Raw genomic sequence first — 24,533 nt, 5'->3', positions numbered from 1 at the left:
ACAGAGAATGTTTATCTCATCAGCAAGCATAATTTTTCTTTCTTTTGATAATTTTTATTAAGTTATCTTTGGTTTGGGGAACTTGGCATATTTACATTTTATTGTTACTTATTTTTATGCATGCTCTTTCCTTTCCTGTGGATTTAGTTCTAATTCTTACAGTTTTGTAGATCTGTGTGAATTCAGAAGAATAGCTAGAATATACTGTTGATTTGTCCACATTTTATAGAAGCTTGAAATCTATTAGGTGTATCTCTGACTGTTCTGAGTTAAATGGATGCAATTCATAATTTTTATGTTGGAGAAACAAGAACAGTGTTTACTGCACTGTGCTCTTGACCAGATCCTCCCTGGCTGTTTTTATGGTATAGTGATAGATTTTCCTTTGGGTGACTCGGTTAAGGCATTCACCCTGGTGAAAAAAAAAAAATCAAGAATGGTTAAGGCAAATTAATCCAAGTATTTTTTATATAAAATATACCAATATTTTTAAATTTACTTCCTAATTATAAATTACAGTAATTAAAATATTTTCTGAATTCTGCATGAATGAAGTTAAGCAGTTAAAGCAAATGTATATTTAATAACATTTCTGAGGGGAAAAAACCAAACATTTTATACATTCCTGCTTAAGAGAAGTTTCAATCCTTTATAAAGCAGAGTTATAAACACAAGACATTTGTTATGTGTGTGGTATTTAATTTAGATAAAGGAAACTTGTCTTTGCAAACACTTCTGTATTGCAGTGATTTTCATTTGAATAGCTACAGAGTTTTCATGCAGGCTAGAAATTCACAGGAGTCCACAAAATACAGAAGTCCTACTTTTGGTTAGATACTAAGTGGGCTGTGTTTCCATCTGTCCAGTAAGTATTCTGAGCAGAAGTGTTTTATATAAAATATTGACATTTATGTAAGAGTCTTAACTTCTCAGAATATTGGTGACTGTCTCAGGGGTTTATTCAACATGTGAACAACACCGAAATAGGTAACCTCCTTTTAAATAAACAAAGAAAAAAATTTAAACTGATGTAAATATGTTCACTTACTCATATACTTGCTTTAAATATGAGCATTTAATTAAAAAATTAGCAGCCTTGTACACTTTTTTTTCCCTTCAGTGTGCACACATGCCAGTTCATATTTTATAAACTTTAATTCATATTCTAATAATGTCTGCACTGTGAACAGGACTTGAGAGCTCAAAGAAGAAAAAAGGCTTTAGAGATTTCTCATCAATGGTATCAGTACAAGAGGCAGGCTGATGACCTAATGACATGGCTGGATGACATTGAGAAAAAGTTAGCCAGTATGCCAGACCACAAAGATGAACAGAAGCTAAAGGTAATGTTGTTTTGGGTTGGCAATGGTAGATCTTTTTCAGTGATAGTTTATCAGTTGAACAGACAGCAAATGCAGCAAACAATCCTATTTTATAGCTATAGAAAATTATAAGTTCAGCTCTTTATTTCTATTTATAGTAAAACAAACCTTAATTATCTGCGTTTAAAGTGACATTTCTTTGTTGTACTATATTTTGTATTTGTTTCTTATGCAGGATGATATATAAATAATTTGAAACACACTAAATATAATGTTTTGTCAATAATACAGAAAGTGTGCAATGTGTTAAGAAGCATCAAATGTTTTCTAGTAAAAATTGTAATTGATTTTATGTATCTTTGTTCCAGATGAACAAATGACTTACCAATATATGGATGACCTCTATCTCATGTTAGCACATTCATTTTCATCAGAACATATTCATATGTCACTGTCAAACTCTATAGATTTATTTACATACTGTCAAAGGTTTTCCTGGTTTATTTTACATCGTCTTTCTTTGCTTCATTCTCTGTTGAGTTTCCCACGGAGTAAAATAGGAGTTAACTAGTACATTAAAGAGTCTAGTAGTATATATGTAAGCTGTTCGAAGACTATTTGTGCTGAATATGCTGACCCTTACTGAGAAAATAATTTCTGCAGTTGCCCATCACAGTGTACTAGCAGGAATCTGAACATGGAAACTGTTGGCCTCTGCTAGCAGTTTCAGAGTGTAGTAGCTCTTAGGATCTCTACAGCCCATCTCCAAGAAGGTTCTTCAATTTCAGTTACTTTTGTTTCGTTTAAATGTAAAATAAGATATGAATAATATGAAAATAAGCTGTAAATTTTACTTGTGACAAATAAAATGGAAATGGATTTTCTGACGGAAGTATTTTGCTAATTCCAAGTTGATTGATCTAGTTAGCTAACTGTCCTGGGCCCTGTATTGGTTTTGCTCACTAGGAGATTGGTGGAGAGTTGGAGAAGAAGAAGGAAGATCTGAATGCGGTGCACAGGCAGGCTGAACGCTTGTCTAAGGATGGGGCTGCAAAAGCAGTGGAGCCAACCCTGATACAGCTCAGCAAGCGCTGGCAAGATTTTGAGAGCAAATTTGCTCAGTTTCGAAGACTCAACTATGCACAAATTGTGAGTTGTTACTGGCAAACCCATACGTTTGCAACTGCTACTACTAACAGCATCCTACTAACCATGAGAGCGTCAGGGTCAGTGTCAACTCTTCAGATATTAATAAGAAAAGCCCTATTTTCTGCAACTGGGGGAAGCTTTATATACTCTGATTCAATAGTGATCTGCTTTGGTCTCAAAATTGCCCTTAAGTTAAATCAGTCAATTACAAAAAAACTCAGCAATGAAAATTTTGTGTTTATTTCTGTTGCCTCATTATTTTTCCATAACATTTATCAGTTTAAAAACGTTAGTTTGCCATGCATCTATTTTTTTCACTGAACATGTAAAACACAAAAGTCGTCTTTTCCAAACTACTCATCCCATGCCAATTTTAATTGGTTTTTTTGTTTGTCCATAACATGTTATACTCACTTCAGGAAGTGATTGGAAAATTTTTATGACTCTATATATACATATCCTCTTCTTCAAATGCTTGAACTATCAAACAAGTTTTTGTAAGAAAATGTAACTTTAAATCCGACAGGATGAAAACATAATTTTTACAAGCCATCTTCATGTCTTCCAATTTTGAGTTGTTTAGTTGTATATAAAATACAGTTATTCTTACTGGTTTATACATGCTGCCATAACTGGGTAAATAAAAGGGAAATAAACTGTCGGTATTCCAAATTTATGAACAAAATATGTATTGAATGTTACTCATTTAGAAGTTTACCAGAAGTTTCTTTTGCACTTACGTCAATTTTTCCTTGGCATTCCTACTATTCTGCTCATTGTCTTCTGGGCTTTTGATTTTATACAAAGAAAGATAAGATTTGCTTTTAAGGAAGTTGTTGCTTTATGTGCTCTCTGTAATCCTTAAAGTGCTAATGTTAAAAGGGTGTTTCATCAAAATATATATATTTTTATTTTCTTTTAATGCACCTAGATTGCAGAGGGAACATACTGATAGGATAATGAAAATTTAAATATGTAAAGTGTTATTTTTTAATTTATATATGGTAAACTATGTTTTTAAAAAGGAAAAAAATTCCAAAAATCAGCAATATGTATAAACTTTTTTGATAAATATAGTCTTCTATTTAATGTAACATATTGTGTATTTTTAACTTTTCTAATACTAAGTTACATAATGTATATGTAAAACTAATACTTTGGATAGTTATGCAGTTAATGGAAGCAATCAGAGAAACATTATCTTTGGTTTGTATGTTATTAAATCTTGTTCCATCTGATTACACTATTCAGATTACTATGGTTTATATTAAACTTGATGGATGTAATCAGTTGCAAATTGTTTATATTGACATGGAGCTAGAGTGAGATTCACTTTGTCTTGTAAATGAGTTGGCTTTTTTTAATGAATATATTTGTTCCTTTGATAATCAAGTAAGAAATCAGATTGTGCATGCAATTTATATAAAAACATTCTGCTGTCACTGTGCTTTTTATGTCACTCACCACCTACCATGACAGAGGATGAATATAGCCATTAGAAAATTTTACTGGCAGATCAATAAACTTTATTTTAGCATATTTTTTCTTTCAAATATGTAAGGTAGATGCATCAGCATGTTTTTGAATTGCTCAGATGAACACACTCACCAACTTTTTAAATTCATGTAACCATTACATATGTTTCTATTATTAAAATATGTGATTATATACTATATTTATAACCTTTAAAGGTTAAATTTTTAAATATTTTCAAATATTTCATGCAAGAAGGCTACTTCTTACTCTTTGGGGAATAAGGTCATTCAATGAAATTTACATGTACACAGGACATTACTGTGTTCTTTTCATTTCACATGAAAAATATTTTGCTCTGTTAACAATGAATAAGGTGATACTCATATGAAATATTTCAGAATTTATACAGAAGCTACTGAGATGAAAAGGCAGTATATTTTCATGACCCAGATCAGAGTGAGAAGTGCAACAGCCTTGTTATTGTTACCGTTTTAACTTTGCTGAATTAGTGAAACTGAGTGAATTTCTCAAGGTTTTTTTTTTTTTTCTTTTTCTTAAAGAGCTTAAGTACCTACCTCACAGGGATGTTGTGAGGATGCATTAATTGTTTGTGGAAGACTTCAAAATACAAAAGAAAAATGAAAATTCAAACTATTCACTTGAACACATGCATATACCATCAAAAATAACTTCCACAGAGATTTTCTATGTTAAACAACAACTGAATAAAGCCATATAATAAAAATACAAAATCGATTTTTTTTCTTTAAAGCAAAAGAAATAGAAAACTGCTGCATTTTTATTTATAATTTATGATGTATTCCATAAGAGTTATTTAACAACTGAAAGTTGTTATTATAAATCAGTGAGGGTTTAGTTTCACTGTGTATCTTGCAATTCGTTACGCTTCATTGAATAAACATAGCAAGACTGCACTGAAGAAAACCTTTAATTATGTTACTTAATGACAGATTTGCATTTCTTACCTTTGGAGCTAATATATTTTTTGATTTCAAAGTGTGAAGTTAGAATTATCATGCTCCCCTGGATTTTACTTTTCCCCGGTATTTGTTGGGCAGACCTGTCAGAGTGATATAGGAAGCATGACCTTAGAAGGATTTATTCTTTCTAGAATACTAGATTCTTGTTGAATTCTCATTGTCTCACAAATACATAGCAATAAAGGACCAACAACTAATTGACAAATATATATTGGTGTATATTTAGAAAAAAGGATTTCCTATCACCACTTCTGAGAATAGAGTATATTATATCACCTCAAACATGTATGTTCTGTTTAATAACATTTTTGAGATATTAATCAGTTTGGTAAAGTGGTCCTCTATGTGAAAATTGTGAGCAAGTAACATAGGACATTCTATAAAGACAAAGGTGGGTTAATTGCATTTACAGATTAAACATGGCACACAAATGCATAAATGCAGCTGCACACAATCTAAAATTACATTGAGAAGAAAAAAAAATTTATGGAGTTCTTGTTGTCTTACAAGTTTCTTCTATTATGCATTGTTGTCTTTATTCATATGTGGCAGAATAAACAGTGGGCTGAAAATCAGTTGGTAGTAACACCAGTGGTGATATCTGAATAACTTATCCAAAGGGGTGAAATATTTTTATGATTAACCACCAAATCCCACTGAAATGCGTGATAGTTTAAGATACTCTTCAGAAAATAAAGCAAGCCTTTACAGTTTAATCCTGAAAGAGTATGCAATTTTTCAATATTAAAATTGCATGCATTATTAAAAAAAAATAACATTAGAGAGGTTAAGGAGCAATTATTTCTAAAGCAGCTCTGCAGAATCTGGCAGTCACATTGTATTTTCAGAAAAGTTGTCAATTCCCCCTCTACAGACTAAACGTGAATCTTCCGTTATACTGTTTTTCTGAAACAGTTTAACCACTCTTCCAGGGTGTTGAAAATAGCTATCCATTGCAGATAAAAGGGTAGATTTAGGCTGTTTAATTCAAGTTAGGATCAAAATCTGTTATTGATATGTTGATTAATTTTAACTAGATTATCCTAGTATCTGTTTTCTTTATTTTTTTTTCCCAATGTTTTCAGTCCAACAGTCTATGAGCATGGTTGTGTCATGGCTCAGCTTAGATTTTCCTGGAGCTTACTGAAATTACTTAGGGTGTAGAGTGCTGAAGGCCTTTGTCATTAGAAAACACTTTCTAGATGAACGCAGGTGCAGAGCCTACACTGCAAATTCTTATTTCATATATGTCCTATTACCATATTTTATCAAGATGCTCAATATTCTTTCTGCTATTATACATGGTGATATTTCAACTTTCCTCTCTTGGCTGAACTATGCATGCTGGAAATAGTAAGACAGAGTATCTTTAGGAGAAAAGAACCTCTTGTAATCTGTCAAAATTATGTGTCTTCTATTGTATATACAAGCAAAAAAACCCAGACTTACCAATTCCAGTAATTTTATTGGTGACACACACAAACATTCTATTGAAATTTATGATCATTTTATTACTGAAATATTTGGGCCTGGATTTTGGCCATATGGAATTGATAAAATGATAAACGGCAGGAGAAACTGTCCTTTTTATACCAATTAGACTATGTTTAGATCAAGAATGAATATGGAATGTAGTTATACAAAACTTCTGTTTATTTTTATAAGGTAAGTAATTTAGTCTGAGAAGTTTGGTAGTTACCTGCAACATGGATAAAATACCACTGTCCTTAGTACTTCATTTTTCCAAATAAATGACTTAATTCTCTAAGATCTTTTAAAGCATTCAGAAATTCAAAAAGCCTGTCTCCTAACTGGATAATCACTTCAGGTGAGAGAGTATGTGATCAACTTCTGGAACCTGATTAAGGACTGCTCAAATTTACATTTAAAATTCAAGACTGTGTTTACTTTGAGTCTTTAAGAGCATTTTGCAAGTTTCAGTTAATATTTCCCTATGGAGCTCTATTTACTTAGTTTGATAAAATTTCAATTTTTTAAAAAAAATTATTTTTACCATTCAAATATGTTTCTATATCAAGATATTTTCTAAAAGATAAATCTAACATTAATTTAAATAAATATGTCACCCTTAGATAAACACAGGAGTTGATGTCCTGATTATCTGTCTGCATCAAATTAACATGGACACTTCAATGGTAATGTGTTACCATTGTTTTCAGTTGTTATTTTCCACTGTTTTCACAAACACTGGCACTAGAATGAAGTGGTTTTCTTCTCTTATCCTTGCTTAGATGTTTCTTGTGTTAAATAAACAAGTAATGGTTGCCAAGAAGAAGGAGACAATTAATTTTTCATTATTTCTAGAATGAGTGGAAAGAGAGAGAAATAAAAGAAAGAAAAGGCATTAGAAAAAGGAGGAAAACACCTGCTGGACAGAAGAACTGTGCAGTGATGGATTAGTATCCAATTCACCTGTGCACTTTGGGTCTCTTAAGAACAGGACAGAGGTGATACTGTGACACCATTTAACTTTTCTGACATTGGCAGTGACACCTTTTTTAAACAAATACACAGCACAACTGAAGACTGAGCTTTCTTGACTGTGGTCTGCAAAAAGCATAAGGCTGAATGAGGAACTCTGGGAAGAGAATCACTGGTGAATGTTTACACCTATTTTCCAGCATCCATCAACCTGGAAAATCCTATTAGAAAATGTATTCCAAATAGTTTAATTGCAATCCTTTGCAATTGCAAATTTACAATCATTTAATTTTCTGTCTGATTTAAGATGAGGTTATGGGAACAATGGGACAATATCCACTGAAGATGAATATTGTCATTGATATTGCTCAAAAAGAGCTAATTTTATAAATGCCTTTTAAAATGCACTTTACCTTCTCTGTCTAAAGTGAATGCATGCAGTGTTGCAGTAACTTAAGTGAAGAAAATCCACAGCCTTTTTTATACAAGTGGACAAGTTAACAATGCTACTTTGTGCTTTTCTAAAGCATATTTTTCTTCCTTCATATTTCATTACTGTACAGTATTCACTCTCATCACTGCAAAGCTATAATATTTTAGCTATAGAATTAAGTTTTAAAATCCCATATTGTAAGAGAGAGAACTTTACAGAAAAGATTTTTCTCTGCCATTTTTCATTATCTGTTATAAACTTTAGTGAAGCGATGTAAATGGCATTCTCAAGTCCAAAAGTGAAACTAGGTATCTTTATCTTGTCACATAAGAGTAAAAAACTCTTGCTGAAACATGGGGTAAGGCAGGGCTAAGGCAGTAGAAATTTGTCTTTAAATTCTATATTTATACAAATGTGGTCTTAGCCATGCCACAGGCTTTTCTCACCGCTGTCAGAATGAGTGAGATGGAAACAAGACCAAACCTTTGGTTAAAAAGTCATGTACAACATAGCACCCAGTGACCTCTGCTTTCAGACTAAACTGAGCATTATACTCCTATAATATTTTATTCTTTATAATTACCCAGTTATTTGGAAAACAGGGCAGCTAATTACCATCTTATTTTCTCTGCTATAGTATATTATGATTTATTAGTGTAATAAATTACATGGTGTGAATTTTGGTGTCAAAAATCACTTGGCAGTATTATTGCAGTAAATAATCATGGAAAATACATCCTGCAGAGTGATCTGGAATTATTTTTTGAAGAGATGATGTTCATCTCTTGTCTACAGTTCAGGATGTCAACATGACTCATGGCTGGATGTTTTCTTGGGGTTTTTTTTTTCATGGATGCATCTGAGTATACACACAAAGGTAAAGAAGGAAGCAAATTTGTAGATGTACAGTGTGAGTGCTGATTTTTCTGTTTATGAATATTTAGTTAGCTTTCAAAACTGCCGGATGGACAGCAATTTTGTTCATGTCATTTAAAAAACCAAATTTTTGTCCTGAAGCAATAGATCTGCTTAAGTGACAAAATCTATTGTTATTATAATGATTGTATCTCTATAAATGTGGATTAAAGATGGAAAATAATTAGGTAAGACTTCTTAACATTTCTGGAAGGTGTAAGAGTTTAAGATTTAGGACTTTGCACTTTGAAGCTGTTTGCATTCATTACAGATGTGGTACTTTAATGTTATTTTTAGTTTATTTTCTAAATTATGTCAACATTATCTAACTGATATAACTGGCATAAATATCTGGAAAGTTAGCATCACGAATCAGCAGTCAGTTCCAGAATGGTTTAGTCAATTCAGATATCAATAGCATGTATTCTAACATATCTGAACTTTGTCATTAACTGGTTCTTGGTGGTCACTCAGTAGTTACAAATACATACTCAAGACAACCCTAAAGCATTGTGCCCTTAGGCAGCAAAAGTGCTGTCTAAGATTATGACACTTCTGTAGTCTTAATAAATCAGCCATTCAATAAGTTGGCATTGACCAAAACCTGTTCTTAAGTAGGCTGACTTCCAGAAAATCGTGTCATACTAGTTCTGCCACTATTATCACTGTTTCACCTCTATTACTTATCACTGTCCAAGAAACACAATTTTGAAATTCTATTTTGAGGAAAAAATAACTTAAAATTCCTTTTATTCTTTTGGGTATTTCGTGCTGTGTAGCTGAGTTTATGATACTGGTTTAACAAAATCAATAGTGTGTCACAAATGAACATTATAGCTGCAGGGATATGGGACTTTGTACAAGAGTTTAATTTTCTGAAGTGTCAAGTAGATATTTACTGAAGTATGACATGTATAATATCTGTATGTCTTTTAGGTGTGAAAAATTACACGATCAATCCAAGAAATTGCTAGCTCTTCTGGATTTATGTATTCTATAGTTAGCATATAAAAACTTTCAAATATGTTTTGTCTACTGGAAAGTACACATATAAATCAACTTCAAAAGTGTTTTCCAGTTAAACCCTTATAACATTCTAAACAACATTTAAAATTACTTGTTGAAAATCAGTCTAGGATGGAGATTTTGCTAGTGTTCTGATTTTTCTCTTTCCAAAATGTAATGTAAACATTTGCTTATTTCGTGATTTCTAGTACTGATAATGGCTATCTCTCTTGGCCCATTTACCAGTATCTCCCTGCAAAATCCTACTGACTGTGCATGGTCTCAGCAGTGTTTGGTGAATACTTATGATATAGACTCTCTAATGGATTTAATAATTCCTTTCTTAATGTTTCAAATATCTGTTTAAAGTAAAAGACACAGATTTCTTTGTCATTTTTTCTCTACTGCAATTATTGAGATACGCTATCATTATTTGAAGTAATTAGGATATATGCATAATATAGTTAAAAGAAGAGGCATCTTCTATATCCCAGTAGTTCCAATTAGGCAATAATGCCATAATATTACTCTGTTTTGTTTTTCTTCGGGACATGGAGCATTGCAGATGTGGTATGAGATACACATTGCTCTATTTTTTTCTTCTTTTTTGGAAAAACATTACTTGTATCACATGTACTGAATTGTATGATAGTCTTCTGCCCCAGTCTCATCATAGTTGAAATTAATTTCTTTTTCTTTTTGAATAGCAAGTAGATACTAGTGGAAATTACAGTTTAAAAATTAACAGCATAACTGCTGGAATTTCTGAATCATCTTAGTGCCTTGTTTCTGGGCAAGTTAGCAGGTCTTTAGTAAGGAGAGCTGGGTAAGTTTTCAGATAAGCTGCTTTTAGGTTCAACGTGTAGCTGTACCTTGGTTTGAGGAGAGTTCCTAGCTAGAAGCAATTATCTAAGACAGAATAAAACAAAAACATTGTTCAGCAAGTGAGAAAGGTGTGGCAAAAGGTGTTTATTTTGCCACTTGACCAAGTGTGTTTGACGTCTTGGAGGGCTCCAAAGCCACGAGGGTGTGAAAGGATTGTCTGCAGTATCAAAATGCTTTGTCATAGTTTTTAAGCTATAGTTTTAAGCAATACATTTAAAAAAACCCCAAAACATAAAACACAAAAACAAAGAAGCAACAACAACAAATAAAATAAAATAAAATAAAAACAAAAACCACCAAAACACACACACAGAAAAAAAAAAACAAAAAAAAAAAACAAAAAAAAAAAAAAAAAAAACAAAAAAAAAAAAAAAAACACAAACAAAACAAAAAAAACACCAGAACAAAGATACAACTATGAATACTCTGGATTTAATGTTTTAAATTAATTGCTATAGCTTTTGTCTGTATCTTTTTTCTCCTCTTCTCCTGCCCTGCCACATTTAAATAGGAAACTAATGCACTCATCAGAGTGTAGCAAAACAGAGGTATTGGGAGATATCCCATAAATTAAGCCTATATATACAGAGACATTTTCTTATGGAGAAAACTTTTGCATTTCAATCAAATTATGAAGGAGACATATAAGACAAAATAAATGGAATTAAGTTCAGGTTGGTTGGTGTCTGTTGATGGAGAGTTTTCAAAATCAAAGCCTGCAATTTTCTGTTGCTACTCCTAGAATCTTAAATTTACTGAAATGTTTTCTAACTGATGCCATTGTTAGGAATAACTTCATTTTTGGCTGGCTTTATTTAATTTTATGTATAGATCAAGTAGAGTCATTTTATCACAGAAAAAAAACCTGTTAAAGTAGCATTTCTGGAGTAAGGTATGCCTTAGCAGAGAAGTGTTGTGAAGGCATAAAGCACTCTCTGTCCAAGAACAGTGCTGAAAATAGTCATGTATATTTTTAAAGTCTCCTTTTTTATATAAGTGACTGATGAAATCAGATACAAGCATTAAGCTATATGGTTCAAGTGTTGCAATGTGCAGGATTTTGTGGACTGCAACCACTCTGCAACCTGAGTAGAAAAAAAACCAGTCATATACATGCGACAATAATTATGTTTTTACTTAAAAATATTTTTTTCTCAATACTTTAAAGATATTGTTTCCAAATATTTTTTAAGGTCTTGTCTTCATAAAATTGCATAAGGAATTTATGCATTTTTAATCCTGCATGGGGGATTTAGGTCTCTCTATACTTGAAAGAGATGTTGCTTTTTGTACTGAAAACTTGTTTGTGATTGACTAAGGCCATCCAACCTCATAGTGAAATTTCCATGTAACCAGTATAATTTTGATCTTTCTGCTTATATGCACACAAACAGGTAAGATATGCTAGCAACACTGAAGGCAGAATAAATTTCTTTCAATGTTAGCTGACCTCACCACTCACAGTTGGCATAGGAATGGGTGAATAAAAACTTTTTTATAAATGTGTACTTCAAAGTGGTTCTTGACCCCTGATAGCATTTTATCCTACTTTTGAGTATCCAATTCTTTATTTGATATATTCTTGGTGAACATGGGCTGGCAGATGCCATGTGATTCACAAGTTTTTTGGGCCCTCTCAGGTATCACTGCCTTTGTCCAGAAGATGTGTGTTGTCTGCTCCATTTTTTTTCATATGTGTTGCACACCACGTTCATTCTGCAGAGGTCACAGACTTTTTACATCATACACAGCCGCAAAGGATACTTTCTCAAGTGTCATTTCACTTTGGGAGCAGGCACATCTGCTTGTTTTCCTTGGACCTCTCACCAGGATGCTGCCAGGAGCAGAGTTGAGGTGTCACAATGCAGATGGGAGTGTTTTGCAGCTTTACTCCTCCCACGTTTGTGTGAAGCCATTAAATCAAAAGCACAGGCACTAAGGTTTGGAGTCCTATCTTGAGAAGGGACCAAAAAATGAAATAGTTGACACAAGATTTGACACAAGAAAGTCGGAGGCTTTCTGGGTATAAACTCTTGAACAGCCAAAGTGATGTTGGGATTATTCCCTCAGCAAAAACAGGAAAAGAAATGGATACACTGAGATTGGTGAAACATGCTTTAACAACAAATTTTCCACTGTTAAATGGAAGTTAGCAGTGGAAAAATTCCACAGTAAAATGGAAATCCTCCAAGATTAGTTAGCTCTGATGGCACCACTGTGTTAGATGTAGACAGTAATGATCACAAGTATTTCTGTGGACAATGTGAATTTCTCAGCCAAACCTGTATTGTTCCAGTACTTTTTTGTTGAATTTTTGTTGTCATTTTGTTTGATTGGTTTGTTTTGGTTTTGCCTATTGGCCTTCTCTGTACAGGACAGGTCACAAATTTGTTTCTTATGGTTTTGTTGCCCTGGTAGGGCACGGTAACTATCAATAAAATCAGTTTTAGTGGAGTTATGTGTATGGAAGGATTATGTTCCTTAATTAAAAATATGTAATAATGGGGAAGAAAATTCAGTTTACAATTCAAGACTTGATAATGTTTGATAACAAACAATGCATGAAATGTTAAATCTTACACAAAAGAAGTTGTTCTTTCAGAGGCAAAAAAATAATTTGTGCATCATTATATTGCTTACAATCAAGAAAAAAAAAGTAATATCACTAAAATTATATTTTACAGAAAGAGTAATATAGGAAATACCAGCAACCCCAGCATTTCCCAATCACTTAATAGTTTATTTGTATTTTATATACATGTTGTAATATATGTATTTTTTAATACTAAATTAAGTTTTTTTAAGTAACTCTAATGCATTCTGCCATTTTACCACATTCAACTTATCCAAACCCACTCTTAAATGGTTATCTAAATCTTTAATTTCCACTTTACTATTCATTTTTAAGCCTTATAAAATCTTAACCTATCATGGTTCTGATGAGTAATTTTGGCATTAGCAGTTGCATATATCTCTACTGAATTTATATTATTTTAAAAGTAGTTGCTCCCAGCTGTTCTGATCTCCTTTCTTAAGTTTGGTTGGTTGGTTGGTTGGTTGTTTTTTTTTCTCACTACAGTGTTAGGATATGATTCAGGTTCAGCTTTGCATTTTTAGTAAAATGCTTGTCCAGGATATAAGGACGGACTCTATTTTGTTGTCTGTCATAAAGCAATTCCAGGGAAAATTGGGACAAGGTAAAAATGCTTTCCTTTGCTGATTAAAATTATTCTGGACATGCCTACCCTCCATTCTTGGTGCAAGATGACATGTTCTGCTCTGGGTTCTGTCATGATACTTCCAATGCAGGAAAGAAAGAAGGAAAGAAACCTGTGACCTGTTGAAAACCCAATAAAGACAAAGATGCCTAATCCTTGATTTTTAAAGTAGTATCAAAGTTTCAGCTCTTTTAAAAAAGTAGTATTCATAAACTAATTTATTTTGATTGTGGCTTTTTTTTTTTTTAATAATGTACCAAAATATGAGGACAGGTTCTGGTAGGTGTCTACTTTTATATATCTATCCTTTTGGTTATTTATTTATTTGTTTGTTTCTCTGATTGTAGTGTTTTACAGCTTAACCAACAATATAAACAGTAGAACTATACAAGTAATCATCCACCTATAAGAAATATTTATTTCCTGAAAGGACAGTGTGAATATATAGTTGCATACATCCCATTCTTCTTCATAACAGTGATTAAAGGCACCTGATTTGCCACTATAAATAATTGTGATATCCCTGAAGTGCTTACACATCCGATTTCCGCTTGACTTTTTTTGTAATTTCAGGAATAGTTTAGAGTAAGAAGACACAGATTTTATTTTATCTAAGTACATGCATGTGCATATATGTGTCTATACATATGTGGCCTAAATTTGGGTTGAAAAGAATAGGCTAATATCACACGACTCTAGAAACTAATCGTATTTTGTATGCTGCTTTACATATTCATGTGACCTCTTTTTGAGTGGAAACCCTTGCACACCTAGTGTGCTCTTTTCATTACTGTGAGTAGAAATGTTCTGTCCTCCGAGTCAAAAAGCAAAACACAAATATAGTTAAAATGTTCTTTAGGTGGGTTGGAAGTTGATTGCTATATGTGGAAGTGTCATAGTGTAGCCTTGAGGAATTAAAATATTGCTTATTGCTGCATGCAGGTCTCAGTGGCCTGTTGAGATTCTCCCATTTTCTAATCAAATAGGACTGCTTTTTCTTCAGGTTTACTGGAGTAAACTGTTATTTTTGTAGACCCTGTGATTCATGAAACATATGGGGGGCAAGCACAAATTTTTTTTAATAAAATTTATTTTAAATAATAAAAATTATAGCAGTGATATGGTAATTAGAAATGTTTCAGTGTTAGCAGATGTACTGAGAAAGTAATTTAGTGAGAAAAGGTAAGCAAAGCAATTAAATTTGCATAAGAAATGCAAGAGAATAACACAAGTCTACAGATAACTTTATGGGCTTTATATGTGATATGCATACATCTTCTAGAGTGTGTATATGCATATTTTAAGACTCTAAAGAAAATTGAAGAACCAGATGACTCAGCTCGGTAACTGAAGAGAGAAATATGTCCTGAATTAAAATGAGACACCTTGCAGAGGTAGTGTGTGCTTATATTTGTTTTCTTTTGCATAATGAGTAGCTAAATAATGATATTGGTTTCTTCAGGACCATTGATCAATTGTCTTTCACATAAATGGCTACAAATCTAAATAACAGAATTTTTTAACATTTACCAACAACTACTTGTACAATTCTTTGAGGTCAGAAATAATTAAAGTTTATATTTGTGCAAAGACAAACATCAAACACAAAGGATCTTGGTCCCACACTAAGAATCCATAAATAAACTAATGCTTGTGAAACCACAAATCGTTGATATTTTAAACTTTCCCCTTTTTAATGGACATGCAGGTGATTTAGTATTTGGAGTTTAGTGAAAAGAAGCAATCAGAGGTCTCCCTACTCCAAAGCCCACTTTTGGCATTACTTTTTTGATTCATTAATAAATCAAATGGGAAATACAGAGAAATTATATAAACAGCCACTTTTTTGTTACCCTATATGTCAGTATGCTTTCAAATGCCATCAATCAACTAAGTGTTTTCTTGGAACCAAAACATTCTGGGATGTCTTTACATTTGGTGTATGCATGTGCTTCCAGAATAGGGTGTCTATTTCATATTTTTCCATTAAAACAAAACAAAAATTTTGAAAAAAGTCCTAACTTCATGAAGAGGTGTGTTGCTGAGTTTTCTTTTAAAAATAAGAATGCATTAAAGACCATTCAAATCGGACAATTCCAAATTGTACTTGTTAGATTAAAGAACAAGTTTTTAGTATAGTTGGAAGTATAAAATTGGCATATTTGCTGTATGTTGCATTTTATTTAAAGAATTATGTCTTTATTATACAAGTAACTATTTTACTTGATAACTTGAAATAAATTATTATTTTAGACTTGGCATGCATGAAATTCCTTAATGAAGGACAGATTTTTCAAGAGGTGTGATGATTTAAAATGAAAGGGCTAGAACTAAAATCTCTAACACCATAATCTCGGCATATTCTTGCATTTCCTCTCTGCATTTCTTTGGAGAGTAGAAGAAAAGCTTGCACTCTCTTGCATGGATTAATTTCAGTATCCACCATTTCAAACACACAAAGAATATAAGTGATCTATGTCAGAAACCTCAGCTATTTCCTGCATTTGTCCTTGGAAGTTACTTTTGATTTTTTTAAATTTTATTTTGTTGCCATGTTACGAACTGGAAATTGCATTGTTGTAGTTTTGTCTGGTGTTAAGAAACTAAAGGAAGCATTCTGTTGTATATCTATACTAGCAAACAGTTCGTGAAGACACAACTTTTGTGATGACTGAAACTAGGACTGTGGAAACCACTCATGTGCCTTCTACATACCTGGCAGAGATCCTTCAACTTCTGCAAGCCTTGTCTGAAGTGGAAGAGCGCCTTAATTCTCCTGTTCTGCAGGCTAAGGACTGTGAGGATCTCTTCAAACAAGAAGAGTGTCTCAAGGTAAGATGGAAAGATTTTCTTAGCAATGATTAGATTGCATCATTTTGGGGCTTCTGATTGTTGGCAGCCTGTGCTCATTCTAAGACATGTCTTCCAAGTACTGAGCCCATCTTTGTGATCTGTGCATGTATGGATGTTTGTATTTGGGGGCACATTGAAGCAAAATGTGAAAAACACTGAAGTGTTCATTTATTTTACCTGTTTAACCTGTATCTGGAGGACAGGAGCATTAGGGTATCTGCATATTAGTCTTGTGAGAGAAAGAATGGGAGAGAAACAATATATTTAGAGATAGAGTTTGTGATTAAAGGTTTGTTTGTGTTTGAATAATAGAAAAAAAAATCACTGAAATAGTTTTTAAGCTCAGGAACAGGCTGCCCAGGTAAGTGGCTGAGTTACCATCCCTAGAGGTATTTAGGAGATATGTAGATGTAGCAGTGGGGGACATGGTTCAGTGGTGGACTTGGAAGTGCTGGGTTAATGGCTAGACTCGATTTAGATCTTTTCCAATCTAAATCACAGAATATTCTGAGTTGAAAGGGAACCACAAGGGCCATGAAGTCCACCTCTTAAGCAAATGGCCCATGCAGGGACTGAACCCCCAATCTTGGTGTTATTAGCATCATGCTTTGACCGGCTGAGCTCATCTCCTAGTGGTTAAGGGATTTTTCGCTTCTGTGATTGGTAAGGATGAGTAATTTCTAAGTAACCTGTCCACACCCAATCCTGGCTGTTTTATATTAGTGTGTGATGTCTAAAATTATTTCTATTGGAACAGAAGCAAAACTAAGTAAAATTTAGCTGTTGAATACTATGTTAGACCAGAAAACATTGAGGTCTTATTTGGTCTGTAATACATGTAGGTTTTTCCATTTAATTATATAAACAGAGAATATTATCCAATAGTTAGATAATGTAGTTAAGAAAAACCAAATTCAGCATTGTTAGTGTGACTTTCAATATTACTGTGTAGATTCTTCAATGCTTGAAATGTTACTGCCTGGTTTGTTCAATGCTTGCAACACTGAAATCCTTTGAAATTGGTGGAACCAACACAGAATTGACATAAGAAGAGAATAAGATTAAAGTTGTAAGCCTAAGTAGATGAATGAGTTATCAGCTTTTGCAGAATAATGTTTGTGTGAGAAAAGCCTGGTAAAAAAATGTTTTCAAATGCTGTATATAATTACAGCAATTCCAAATTTCATCCAGCATGAAGAAAAGACTGTATTTCCATTTTTCTGTGATTATTTAGGAAAAGGAATGTTTTTAAATAACAGTACATATTAATCTAAAGAGGCTGGAATTTGCCTACAGTCAGCTATAAGAAAGAAGATTAGCGAATCAGGGCAGTGGCTCTGGCTATATGCTCTAAATTTTCCTCTGTGTGAGCCCATTTATCTCTTTCCACATCAGAGGATATGTAATATCCATATGCTGCTATTAGCATCTGTAAAATCACATCTGTTTATAATTCTTATACATTCATAGATATATATTTTAGCCATTTGGATGTGCACACATGTGCACACACAAATACTCTTATCACCTTGTGAAATCAGGATGTTTTCAGTTCCCTAGCAAGGCAGTAGAGTTGGGTAGTGGAGTATATCAGGGGAGTGTTGGATCAAAGGAAGCACAGAATTGGTAATAGGATGTCAATCAATAGGTGTCAAATACTAGTAGGTTGTTTGTTTTACCATTTCTGATTTAGTGCCAGTAAATTAAAGTCAGTCTGAGTATTGAAGCACAAAACGTTCCAATCTAATTGTCATTCTTCATTTTAAACAATCTTTCCCACACAAAAACCAAACAATTAAAAAACAAACAAAAAACTAGTCATGTATTTCGTAAATCATGGCTAATGAGCACCTGTTAGATCGTTATTGATGAACTTCTGTTCACTAATAGATTGGATGGAGAAAGAGTGGTCCACCTCAAGAAGTTTACTTCCTTTTTAGTTCTTCTTAATGCCTTACATTTGGGCTAGCTTTATCTGATTTATATCCATAAGCAATCTGTTGTTCACCCACATATATTTGGGATTATTGGAGTTGACACCAACTTTAATAATATTGATTACTGAGGTTACAAGTAAGTACTACCATAGGTTTAATTTAACAGAACTATTAAATTGTTATGAGATGCATTTGTGGGCACAGTTCCATCTTCCTCCAAAATAAATCTCTTAGAAGAGGCAAATGGGTCTTGCACAGTCGTGGGCTTTTGGAAGGGTATAGGTTTGATCTGAGCCTGCTTAATGAATATTTATTTCCAAGGAAAAGCATCCATCATTGTCATTATCCTGCAGTAAAAATAGGAAAGTAGTGCAGAAATTGTTCAGCAGCTGGTTGGGAAAGGTTTGAAATTAAATTGTCGTTGATTTTTTTTCTCTGACAGATTTGCATGAATCAAATTAAAGAACTGTCATGAATAGCTCTGTGTTTTAAAACTGAGCTTTTGCTTTATTTTTTTTTCCCCACTCCCATTCAGAAAGAATCTATTTTAATTATTTCGTAAAAGGAAAATAAGTTTATTTACAAGAATCAGTGGTAACAGCTTTGAACATTTCCTCCAGAGTAAATATGTTTACTAAGACTTAAACATCATTGCTCATTATAAAATAGGATAAATATTGAATACAAATTAAAAGTTGCTAATATCAATTGTCATAGCTTTGACTTTTTTATATCAGTCATGTAATATAGTAAAAGATGAGGTTTTGCAGAAAAAATTTGGTAGCTTCTAACATTTACTGAATTTTAATACTTTAATGAGCATATTTAGTGTATCTGCTGAAACCAGCTCATAGGAATGTTTTTCTCTTAATTTTAAGCTTTAGGGAGTGGAAAAACCAGATAGAGAAACCAAGTCTTGTCACTTCATCTCATAAGATGAGCATTGCAATATTTCATCATCCCATTACAGGCTCTTTCAAGTATTATGGCATACAGTACCTCAGCTTTTCTTTATTACTGCTGACAGTATTTAAGAAACAATTTAAATATTAAAGTTCTGTCAGTGATGAAACTCGAGTTGATTGTACAGAAAATTTGTGGTTCATGGATTGATAGATGATTAAAGTTGGCCTGATACACTCTCAAAACAGGACAACTGTTGTTATAAGCACAGACACTATTTCTGTTTGCTAATGCTGATATTCATATTGATGGAGTTCGCAATCTTTGAGCTCTCTGTGTAGAATTGATTGTGATTACAATAGATTCCATTGCATGAAAAAAGTAGGGACAAAATGCCTTTATTTTTTAGCTCATTATCTTCTCGCAAGTGATCTTTCAAATGTTTCCTAGAAGTTAAATCAGTGTAAAAATTTGCATGTATTCTAGTTAATATGGTTATATTGTTCATACTAAGACAAAGTTTTCCTGTGTAATGATTATCTCATGCAAGGTATTGGACTTGTTTGAGCTCCAGATTATTTAGTGGGAGATGAATACACTGAAAAAAAACACATTAATTAACCTGAGAGTGAAGCTAACACATATTTCTCTTTGCTAATAGATAGGGAAAGTGTGTTAAAATGAAACAGCATACTTGGAATTTAAGAAATCTAATTTATAACCGTATGTGAAAAAGTTGTTAGTACAATTTTTAAGGATCACTGTCATAGACCTGGCATAGTTGTGCCTATTCATTACTTAATTCTTTTAACTTTGAATTCAAAACTTGCTTCCTATGGTTACTTGCATTACATAATTATACAGCAGACCTGCAGTAGGCCAGTACATACTAGTGTCTCTTTTTTTTTTTTTTTTTTTCCTTCATATTCTTAATTTTGGCAAGAACATCTTATTGTAGAATATGATTATGCACTTAGCTATCATATTTTTAATGATGTCATAGTTTTAATATGGAAAGCCATCTGGCTCTGAGGAAGAGATTTCTTATATATGTAAGATGAATGCATATCTTGCATAATCACTCTAACAATTCTGCTTCTAGCTCATCTTCTTCTGTATTTCCCATAGGTTTTTTGTTTAGTTCATTAAAAATTGGATTGGTTTCCATGTTATTTTAAAATATAGATATTTTAATGCTCTGATTAATCTTTTCTTTTTTCCTTTGGTAATCCTTCATCAACTGACAGAGCAGGTTTTTTTGCAATGTTTCCTACTGTGTCATATTTCAGAATACAAGAATTCTTTGTATACATCACACATACAGGATTCTGGCAGCAAGAATCCCCTTTTAAAATGGTTTCTGAAGCCAGTCATACCTATACTAGATATTGTAACTCATATTTCTGTACAGATATTAAAAGTGTAATTAATTTGTGGAATTTTTCCAGACATCCATGATTACTAACAACTGTGCTGTTACTGGGTTTCATGTTAGTACAAAAAGCATGAAATATTGTAAAGAATCTGCTACGCATATAATTATAAATCATCATTCTACAAGTTTTTTGTAACGTAGAAAAATGTGTTTTTGCGCATCAGAATATGTATTCGGTGTGTACTGAGTGATTCTTATCAAGAAGCATCACGTAATGTGAAATTCAGAGTGATTTTCTGCTGCAGCTCAATAAAACCCAATTAACCGTAACTTAGAACTGAGTGTGCTCACATGCACTCTCCAAATAGATCTGTCAGTAACACTGTGCTTGGTGACAGATTTGTACACAAATAGCCAAGGAACTGATTTTTTACAGGAAGTTGTCTTTCCCTGGCAGATAAAGACAAATTCCAGGTAGTGAAAATGAACTGGGGCTTGAGTCTCTAGCACTCGGATTTCTCTTTTAAGAGCAGTGAGATGGATCAGTCCCTAAAGGCTACTGTCACTTCAGCAGCTAATGATTTTCTGTTACCCTTTTTTCTAAAAAATTAAAGCTGTGTTTTCTTCTGTTAACTATGTTACAAAACCTCCCCAGGCATTGTTGATAACGGCTTGCAGATCATTCTCTTCACCATGAAAGGGAGAGAGGCAGAATATGTGTGAGATACATGAGCATATGTGTATATATGCAGGGTTTCTCCTTTTTATTTTTTTTTTCCCCTTGTAGACATTCTTATACTCATTATACAGCATTGTGGATTAACTTTTAAAACTTGCTCTTTCTGATAGCTTTTTTTAATATTTGGCCTGTTGATGATTTTTTTTTTTTTTTTTTTTTTTTTTTTTTTTTTTTTTTTTTTTTTTTTTTTTTTGTCACAAACAATACTTTCTTCTAACTAAGCATAGAACATTTATATAGAATTGTAACTTCATTTGTGGGCGCTTTTGTGAATGTGGACATTATCCTTGTAGATAATTATACTCTTATACAGCACAGCACTTGTATCATCTTGCTCTGTCTGTAGCAGCTGTGTTCTAAACAAAAACAAAAAATCTGACAAGATTCTATACCTTTTTCATAGACCACTAATTTTAAACATTAAGGGATATATCAGTTACAAATTCTGAAGTGCTTAGATGAATTTAATCTATTTTTAATATTTAGAAAATTGATCTACTTGGTTGAAAAAGTCCAAAATTTTAATATACATAGGCACATATATAGCTCTTCATTTGATTACTTAAACATGTTGAACATAAAAAGTGCCTTCTTGGGTGGCTCAGATGAGCTGATATTCAGATCTAAAGACGGCCACTTCACTGGAATGTTTAAGTATGTCCTGGCAGCTTATAGCATTTCAATTACATTTTCTCCTGTTCTTTAAATATGCAAATCTGTAGTCAGGGGTGAGGTTTTGTGAAGGTGTTGCCACCTTTATATTCATGGGATATAATCTTGGAATATTTGGAAGCATTTTATCTTTTTATCATCTGATATTTCTTGTCTTCAGCTAAATAACATTGAATATATGAATTATCCATGCCCTGAGTGTGCAAAACAAAGATTTAAGCAGACCTGAGTAAGGAACATTGAGTGTGAGACCTTTTTCAGGAAAGTCAAATGAGGTTTGTTGAGTAATGACATAGACCCGGCCAGTCTTCCCTCCACATGGTGGATTGCTGACAAGGAGGAAACATGTACCTTACTGAGACTCACTCCAGAGACAAAACATTTCCCATTCTCCTTTGATTTATAAATATTCATTTGGTCTGCTAAATATAAGTCACATTTCTCAAGACCTAAAAATTCTAATTATTATTCATATGGGGGATGTTATGGATATTTTGTTTGTTTGTTTGTTTTTGTTTTGTTTTGTTTTTTGTTCATTTGTTTGTTGGTTTGGATTGGGTTTGGGTTTGGTTTCTTTTCTTGTCGTTGCTTTTTTTTTTTTCCATCAAATAGCATATTATAGTGCTAGAGCTCTAGGAACCCAGGGAACCCAGAATATTTTTTCTTTTGTTTTGCAGGCTGGTTTTGTATGCATTTATTTCAATGCATTGCCTTCACATTTATGTAAGGCTTCAAGTCTTATATTTTACAAAATAGTGAATGCAGTGCAATAACTTTAATTAGTTAAAAAAAATTATGACCAATTTTGTCACTTTAAATGTTATTCAGATTTTTTATTAAGTTCTTTGGGGTTTTAAAATATTTATCCAGCAATTTGGAGGAGAAAACAATTTGGATAATTATCCCTAAATCCCTGTTGCTTCATATTAGTACTACTAGTAATACACCAGTACACTCTGTCATACCCAGAGTTCTAAAAAAAATGGTTTTAAATCCAATTCATTACAATAGAATTGTGAACTTGACTGTCCAAGAGATGGTGTGGATTATGTGATTATTTAAAAACAAAACAAAACATTTGTTGAATCAGAATTCATAAATGTTGAATGAAGAGGAAATTATTAACTACAGTCTACAAGGATATCATAAAAGTTTATTAAGAAAAATCAGGAAATGCAGAATTAGAAGCCAAATCAACTTGCACAGCAGACAAGTATTAGACTCCAGAAGTTAAAGAAAGGCAGGAGAGAGGGAAAGTCTCCCTGTTCATGGACTAGGAAGTGTTGCTATAGAATACAAAAATAATGACACTCACACAGTCAGGTTGTTAGGGCAAAAAGAGGGGAGTTTATTTTTTCACGTTGATTTATATAGATTTTGGACAATGACCAGGGATTGAAGGATGAAAGTTACCACCTCTCCAACCGCACTGGTCAAACTAGAAGTTTATTAATTTTCCTTTCTCCAGAGAAGAATGTAAAGATAACTTTGTTTACATAACAATTTGTGAAAAACTCCACTACAAAAATGCAAGCATCAAAAAGCTGAAAAACATTAAAACACCAGGAAGTGCTTCAGTTTGGTTCAAGCTGCCCATGAGGATTTTCCAGTTTATCAATGGCTTTCCAAGACTAACAATCTCTTTTTGGTAGCTATACACATCTCTGCAGCTTTGAGTATACTAAATGTTATACATGGAAGGTTATTAATAGAGAAACATTTTAAAACCAGCATGAAATTTAGTATTGTTTGATGCAGTTTTAAAATGGTTTGATACCGTTCAGTACATTGGAACAAATTGAAAATTACTATTTAGTTTGATTAAAGCCAGGAAAAGGAATGAACAACCGAAAAAAAAAAAAAAAATCAGCAGTGCCATGGTAAAAAATTGCAATGACACCTGTTACTTAAGAAATTTGGATAACACAGTTTAATAAGCACTGAATTATAGCTTAAAAATACTTTATCAGTGTCTATTTTTATCCAGAAAGCAGCTGTTGTTCTGTAAAAACATTTTTTTTACATTATAGAACACTTTCTCAATAAGGAGTACAGCTTGGCTGTATGTATCATATTTAATCTGAAAAGAATGCTAAATAGTTTGAAAGTAAATAATTTAAAAATATTTAGAGAAGGGCATGTAAAAAAGACCTACATGAGAGGAGACAAAAGTGATGAGATTTTTGGAGAGGTAAGTTTGTTTAAGCT

General features: G+C 32.7%; 1 protein-coding gene across 9 annotated transcripts in view; it reads left to right on the top strand.

Annotated features, from left to right (window-relative positions):
* The window catches only part of DMD (dystrophin), a 978,823-nt gene that overhangs the window by 381,417 nt on the left and 572,873 nt on the right, over nucleotides 1–24,533 (top strand). For all 9 annotated transcript variants that reach the window (XM_066314017.1, XM_066314023.1, XM_066314021.1 and 6 more), the window contains 3 exons: nucleotides 1,191–1,343; nucleotides 2,289–2,471; nucleotides 16,484–16,678. In XM_066314017.1, coding sequence (XP_066170114.1) covers nucleotides 1,191–1,343; nucleotides 2,289–2,471; nucleotides 16,484–16,678 — 531 coding nt within the window. The remainder of the gene's footprint in view (nucleotides 1–1,190; nucleotides 1,344–2,288; nucleotides 2,472–16,483; nucleotides 16,679–24,533) is intronic.

The sequence above is a fragment of the Sylvia atricapilla genome, chromosome 2, assembly GCF_009819655.1.
Source record: "Sylvia atricapilla isolate bSylAtr1 chromosome 2, bSylAtr1.pri, whole genome shotgun sequence".
NCBI lineage: Eukaryota > Metazoa > Chordata > Aves > Passeriformes > Sylviidae > Sylvia > Sylvia atricapilla.
This window is presented reverse-complemented; position numbering and strand designations above follow the sequence as displayed.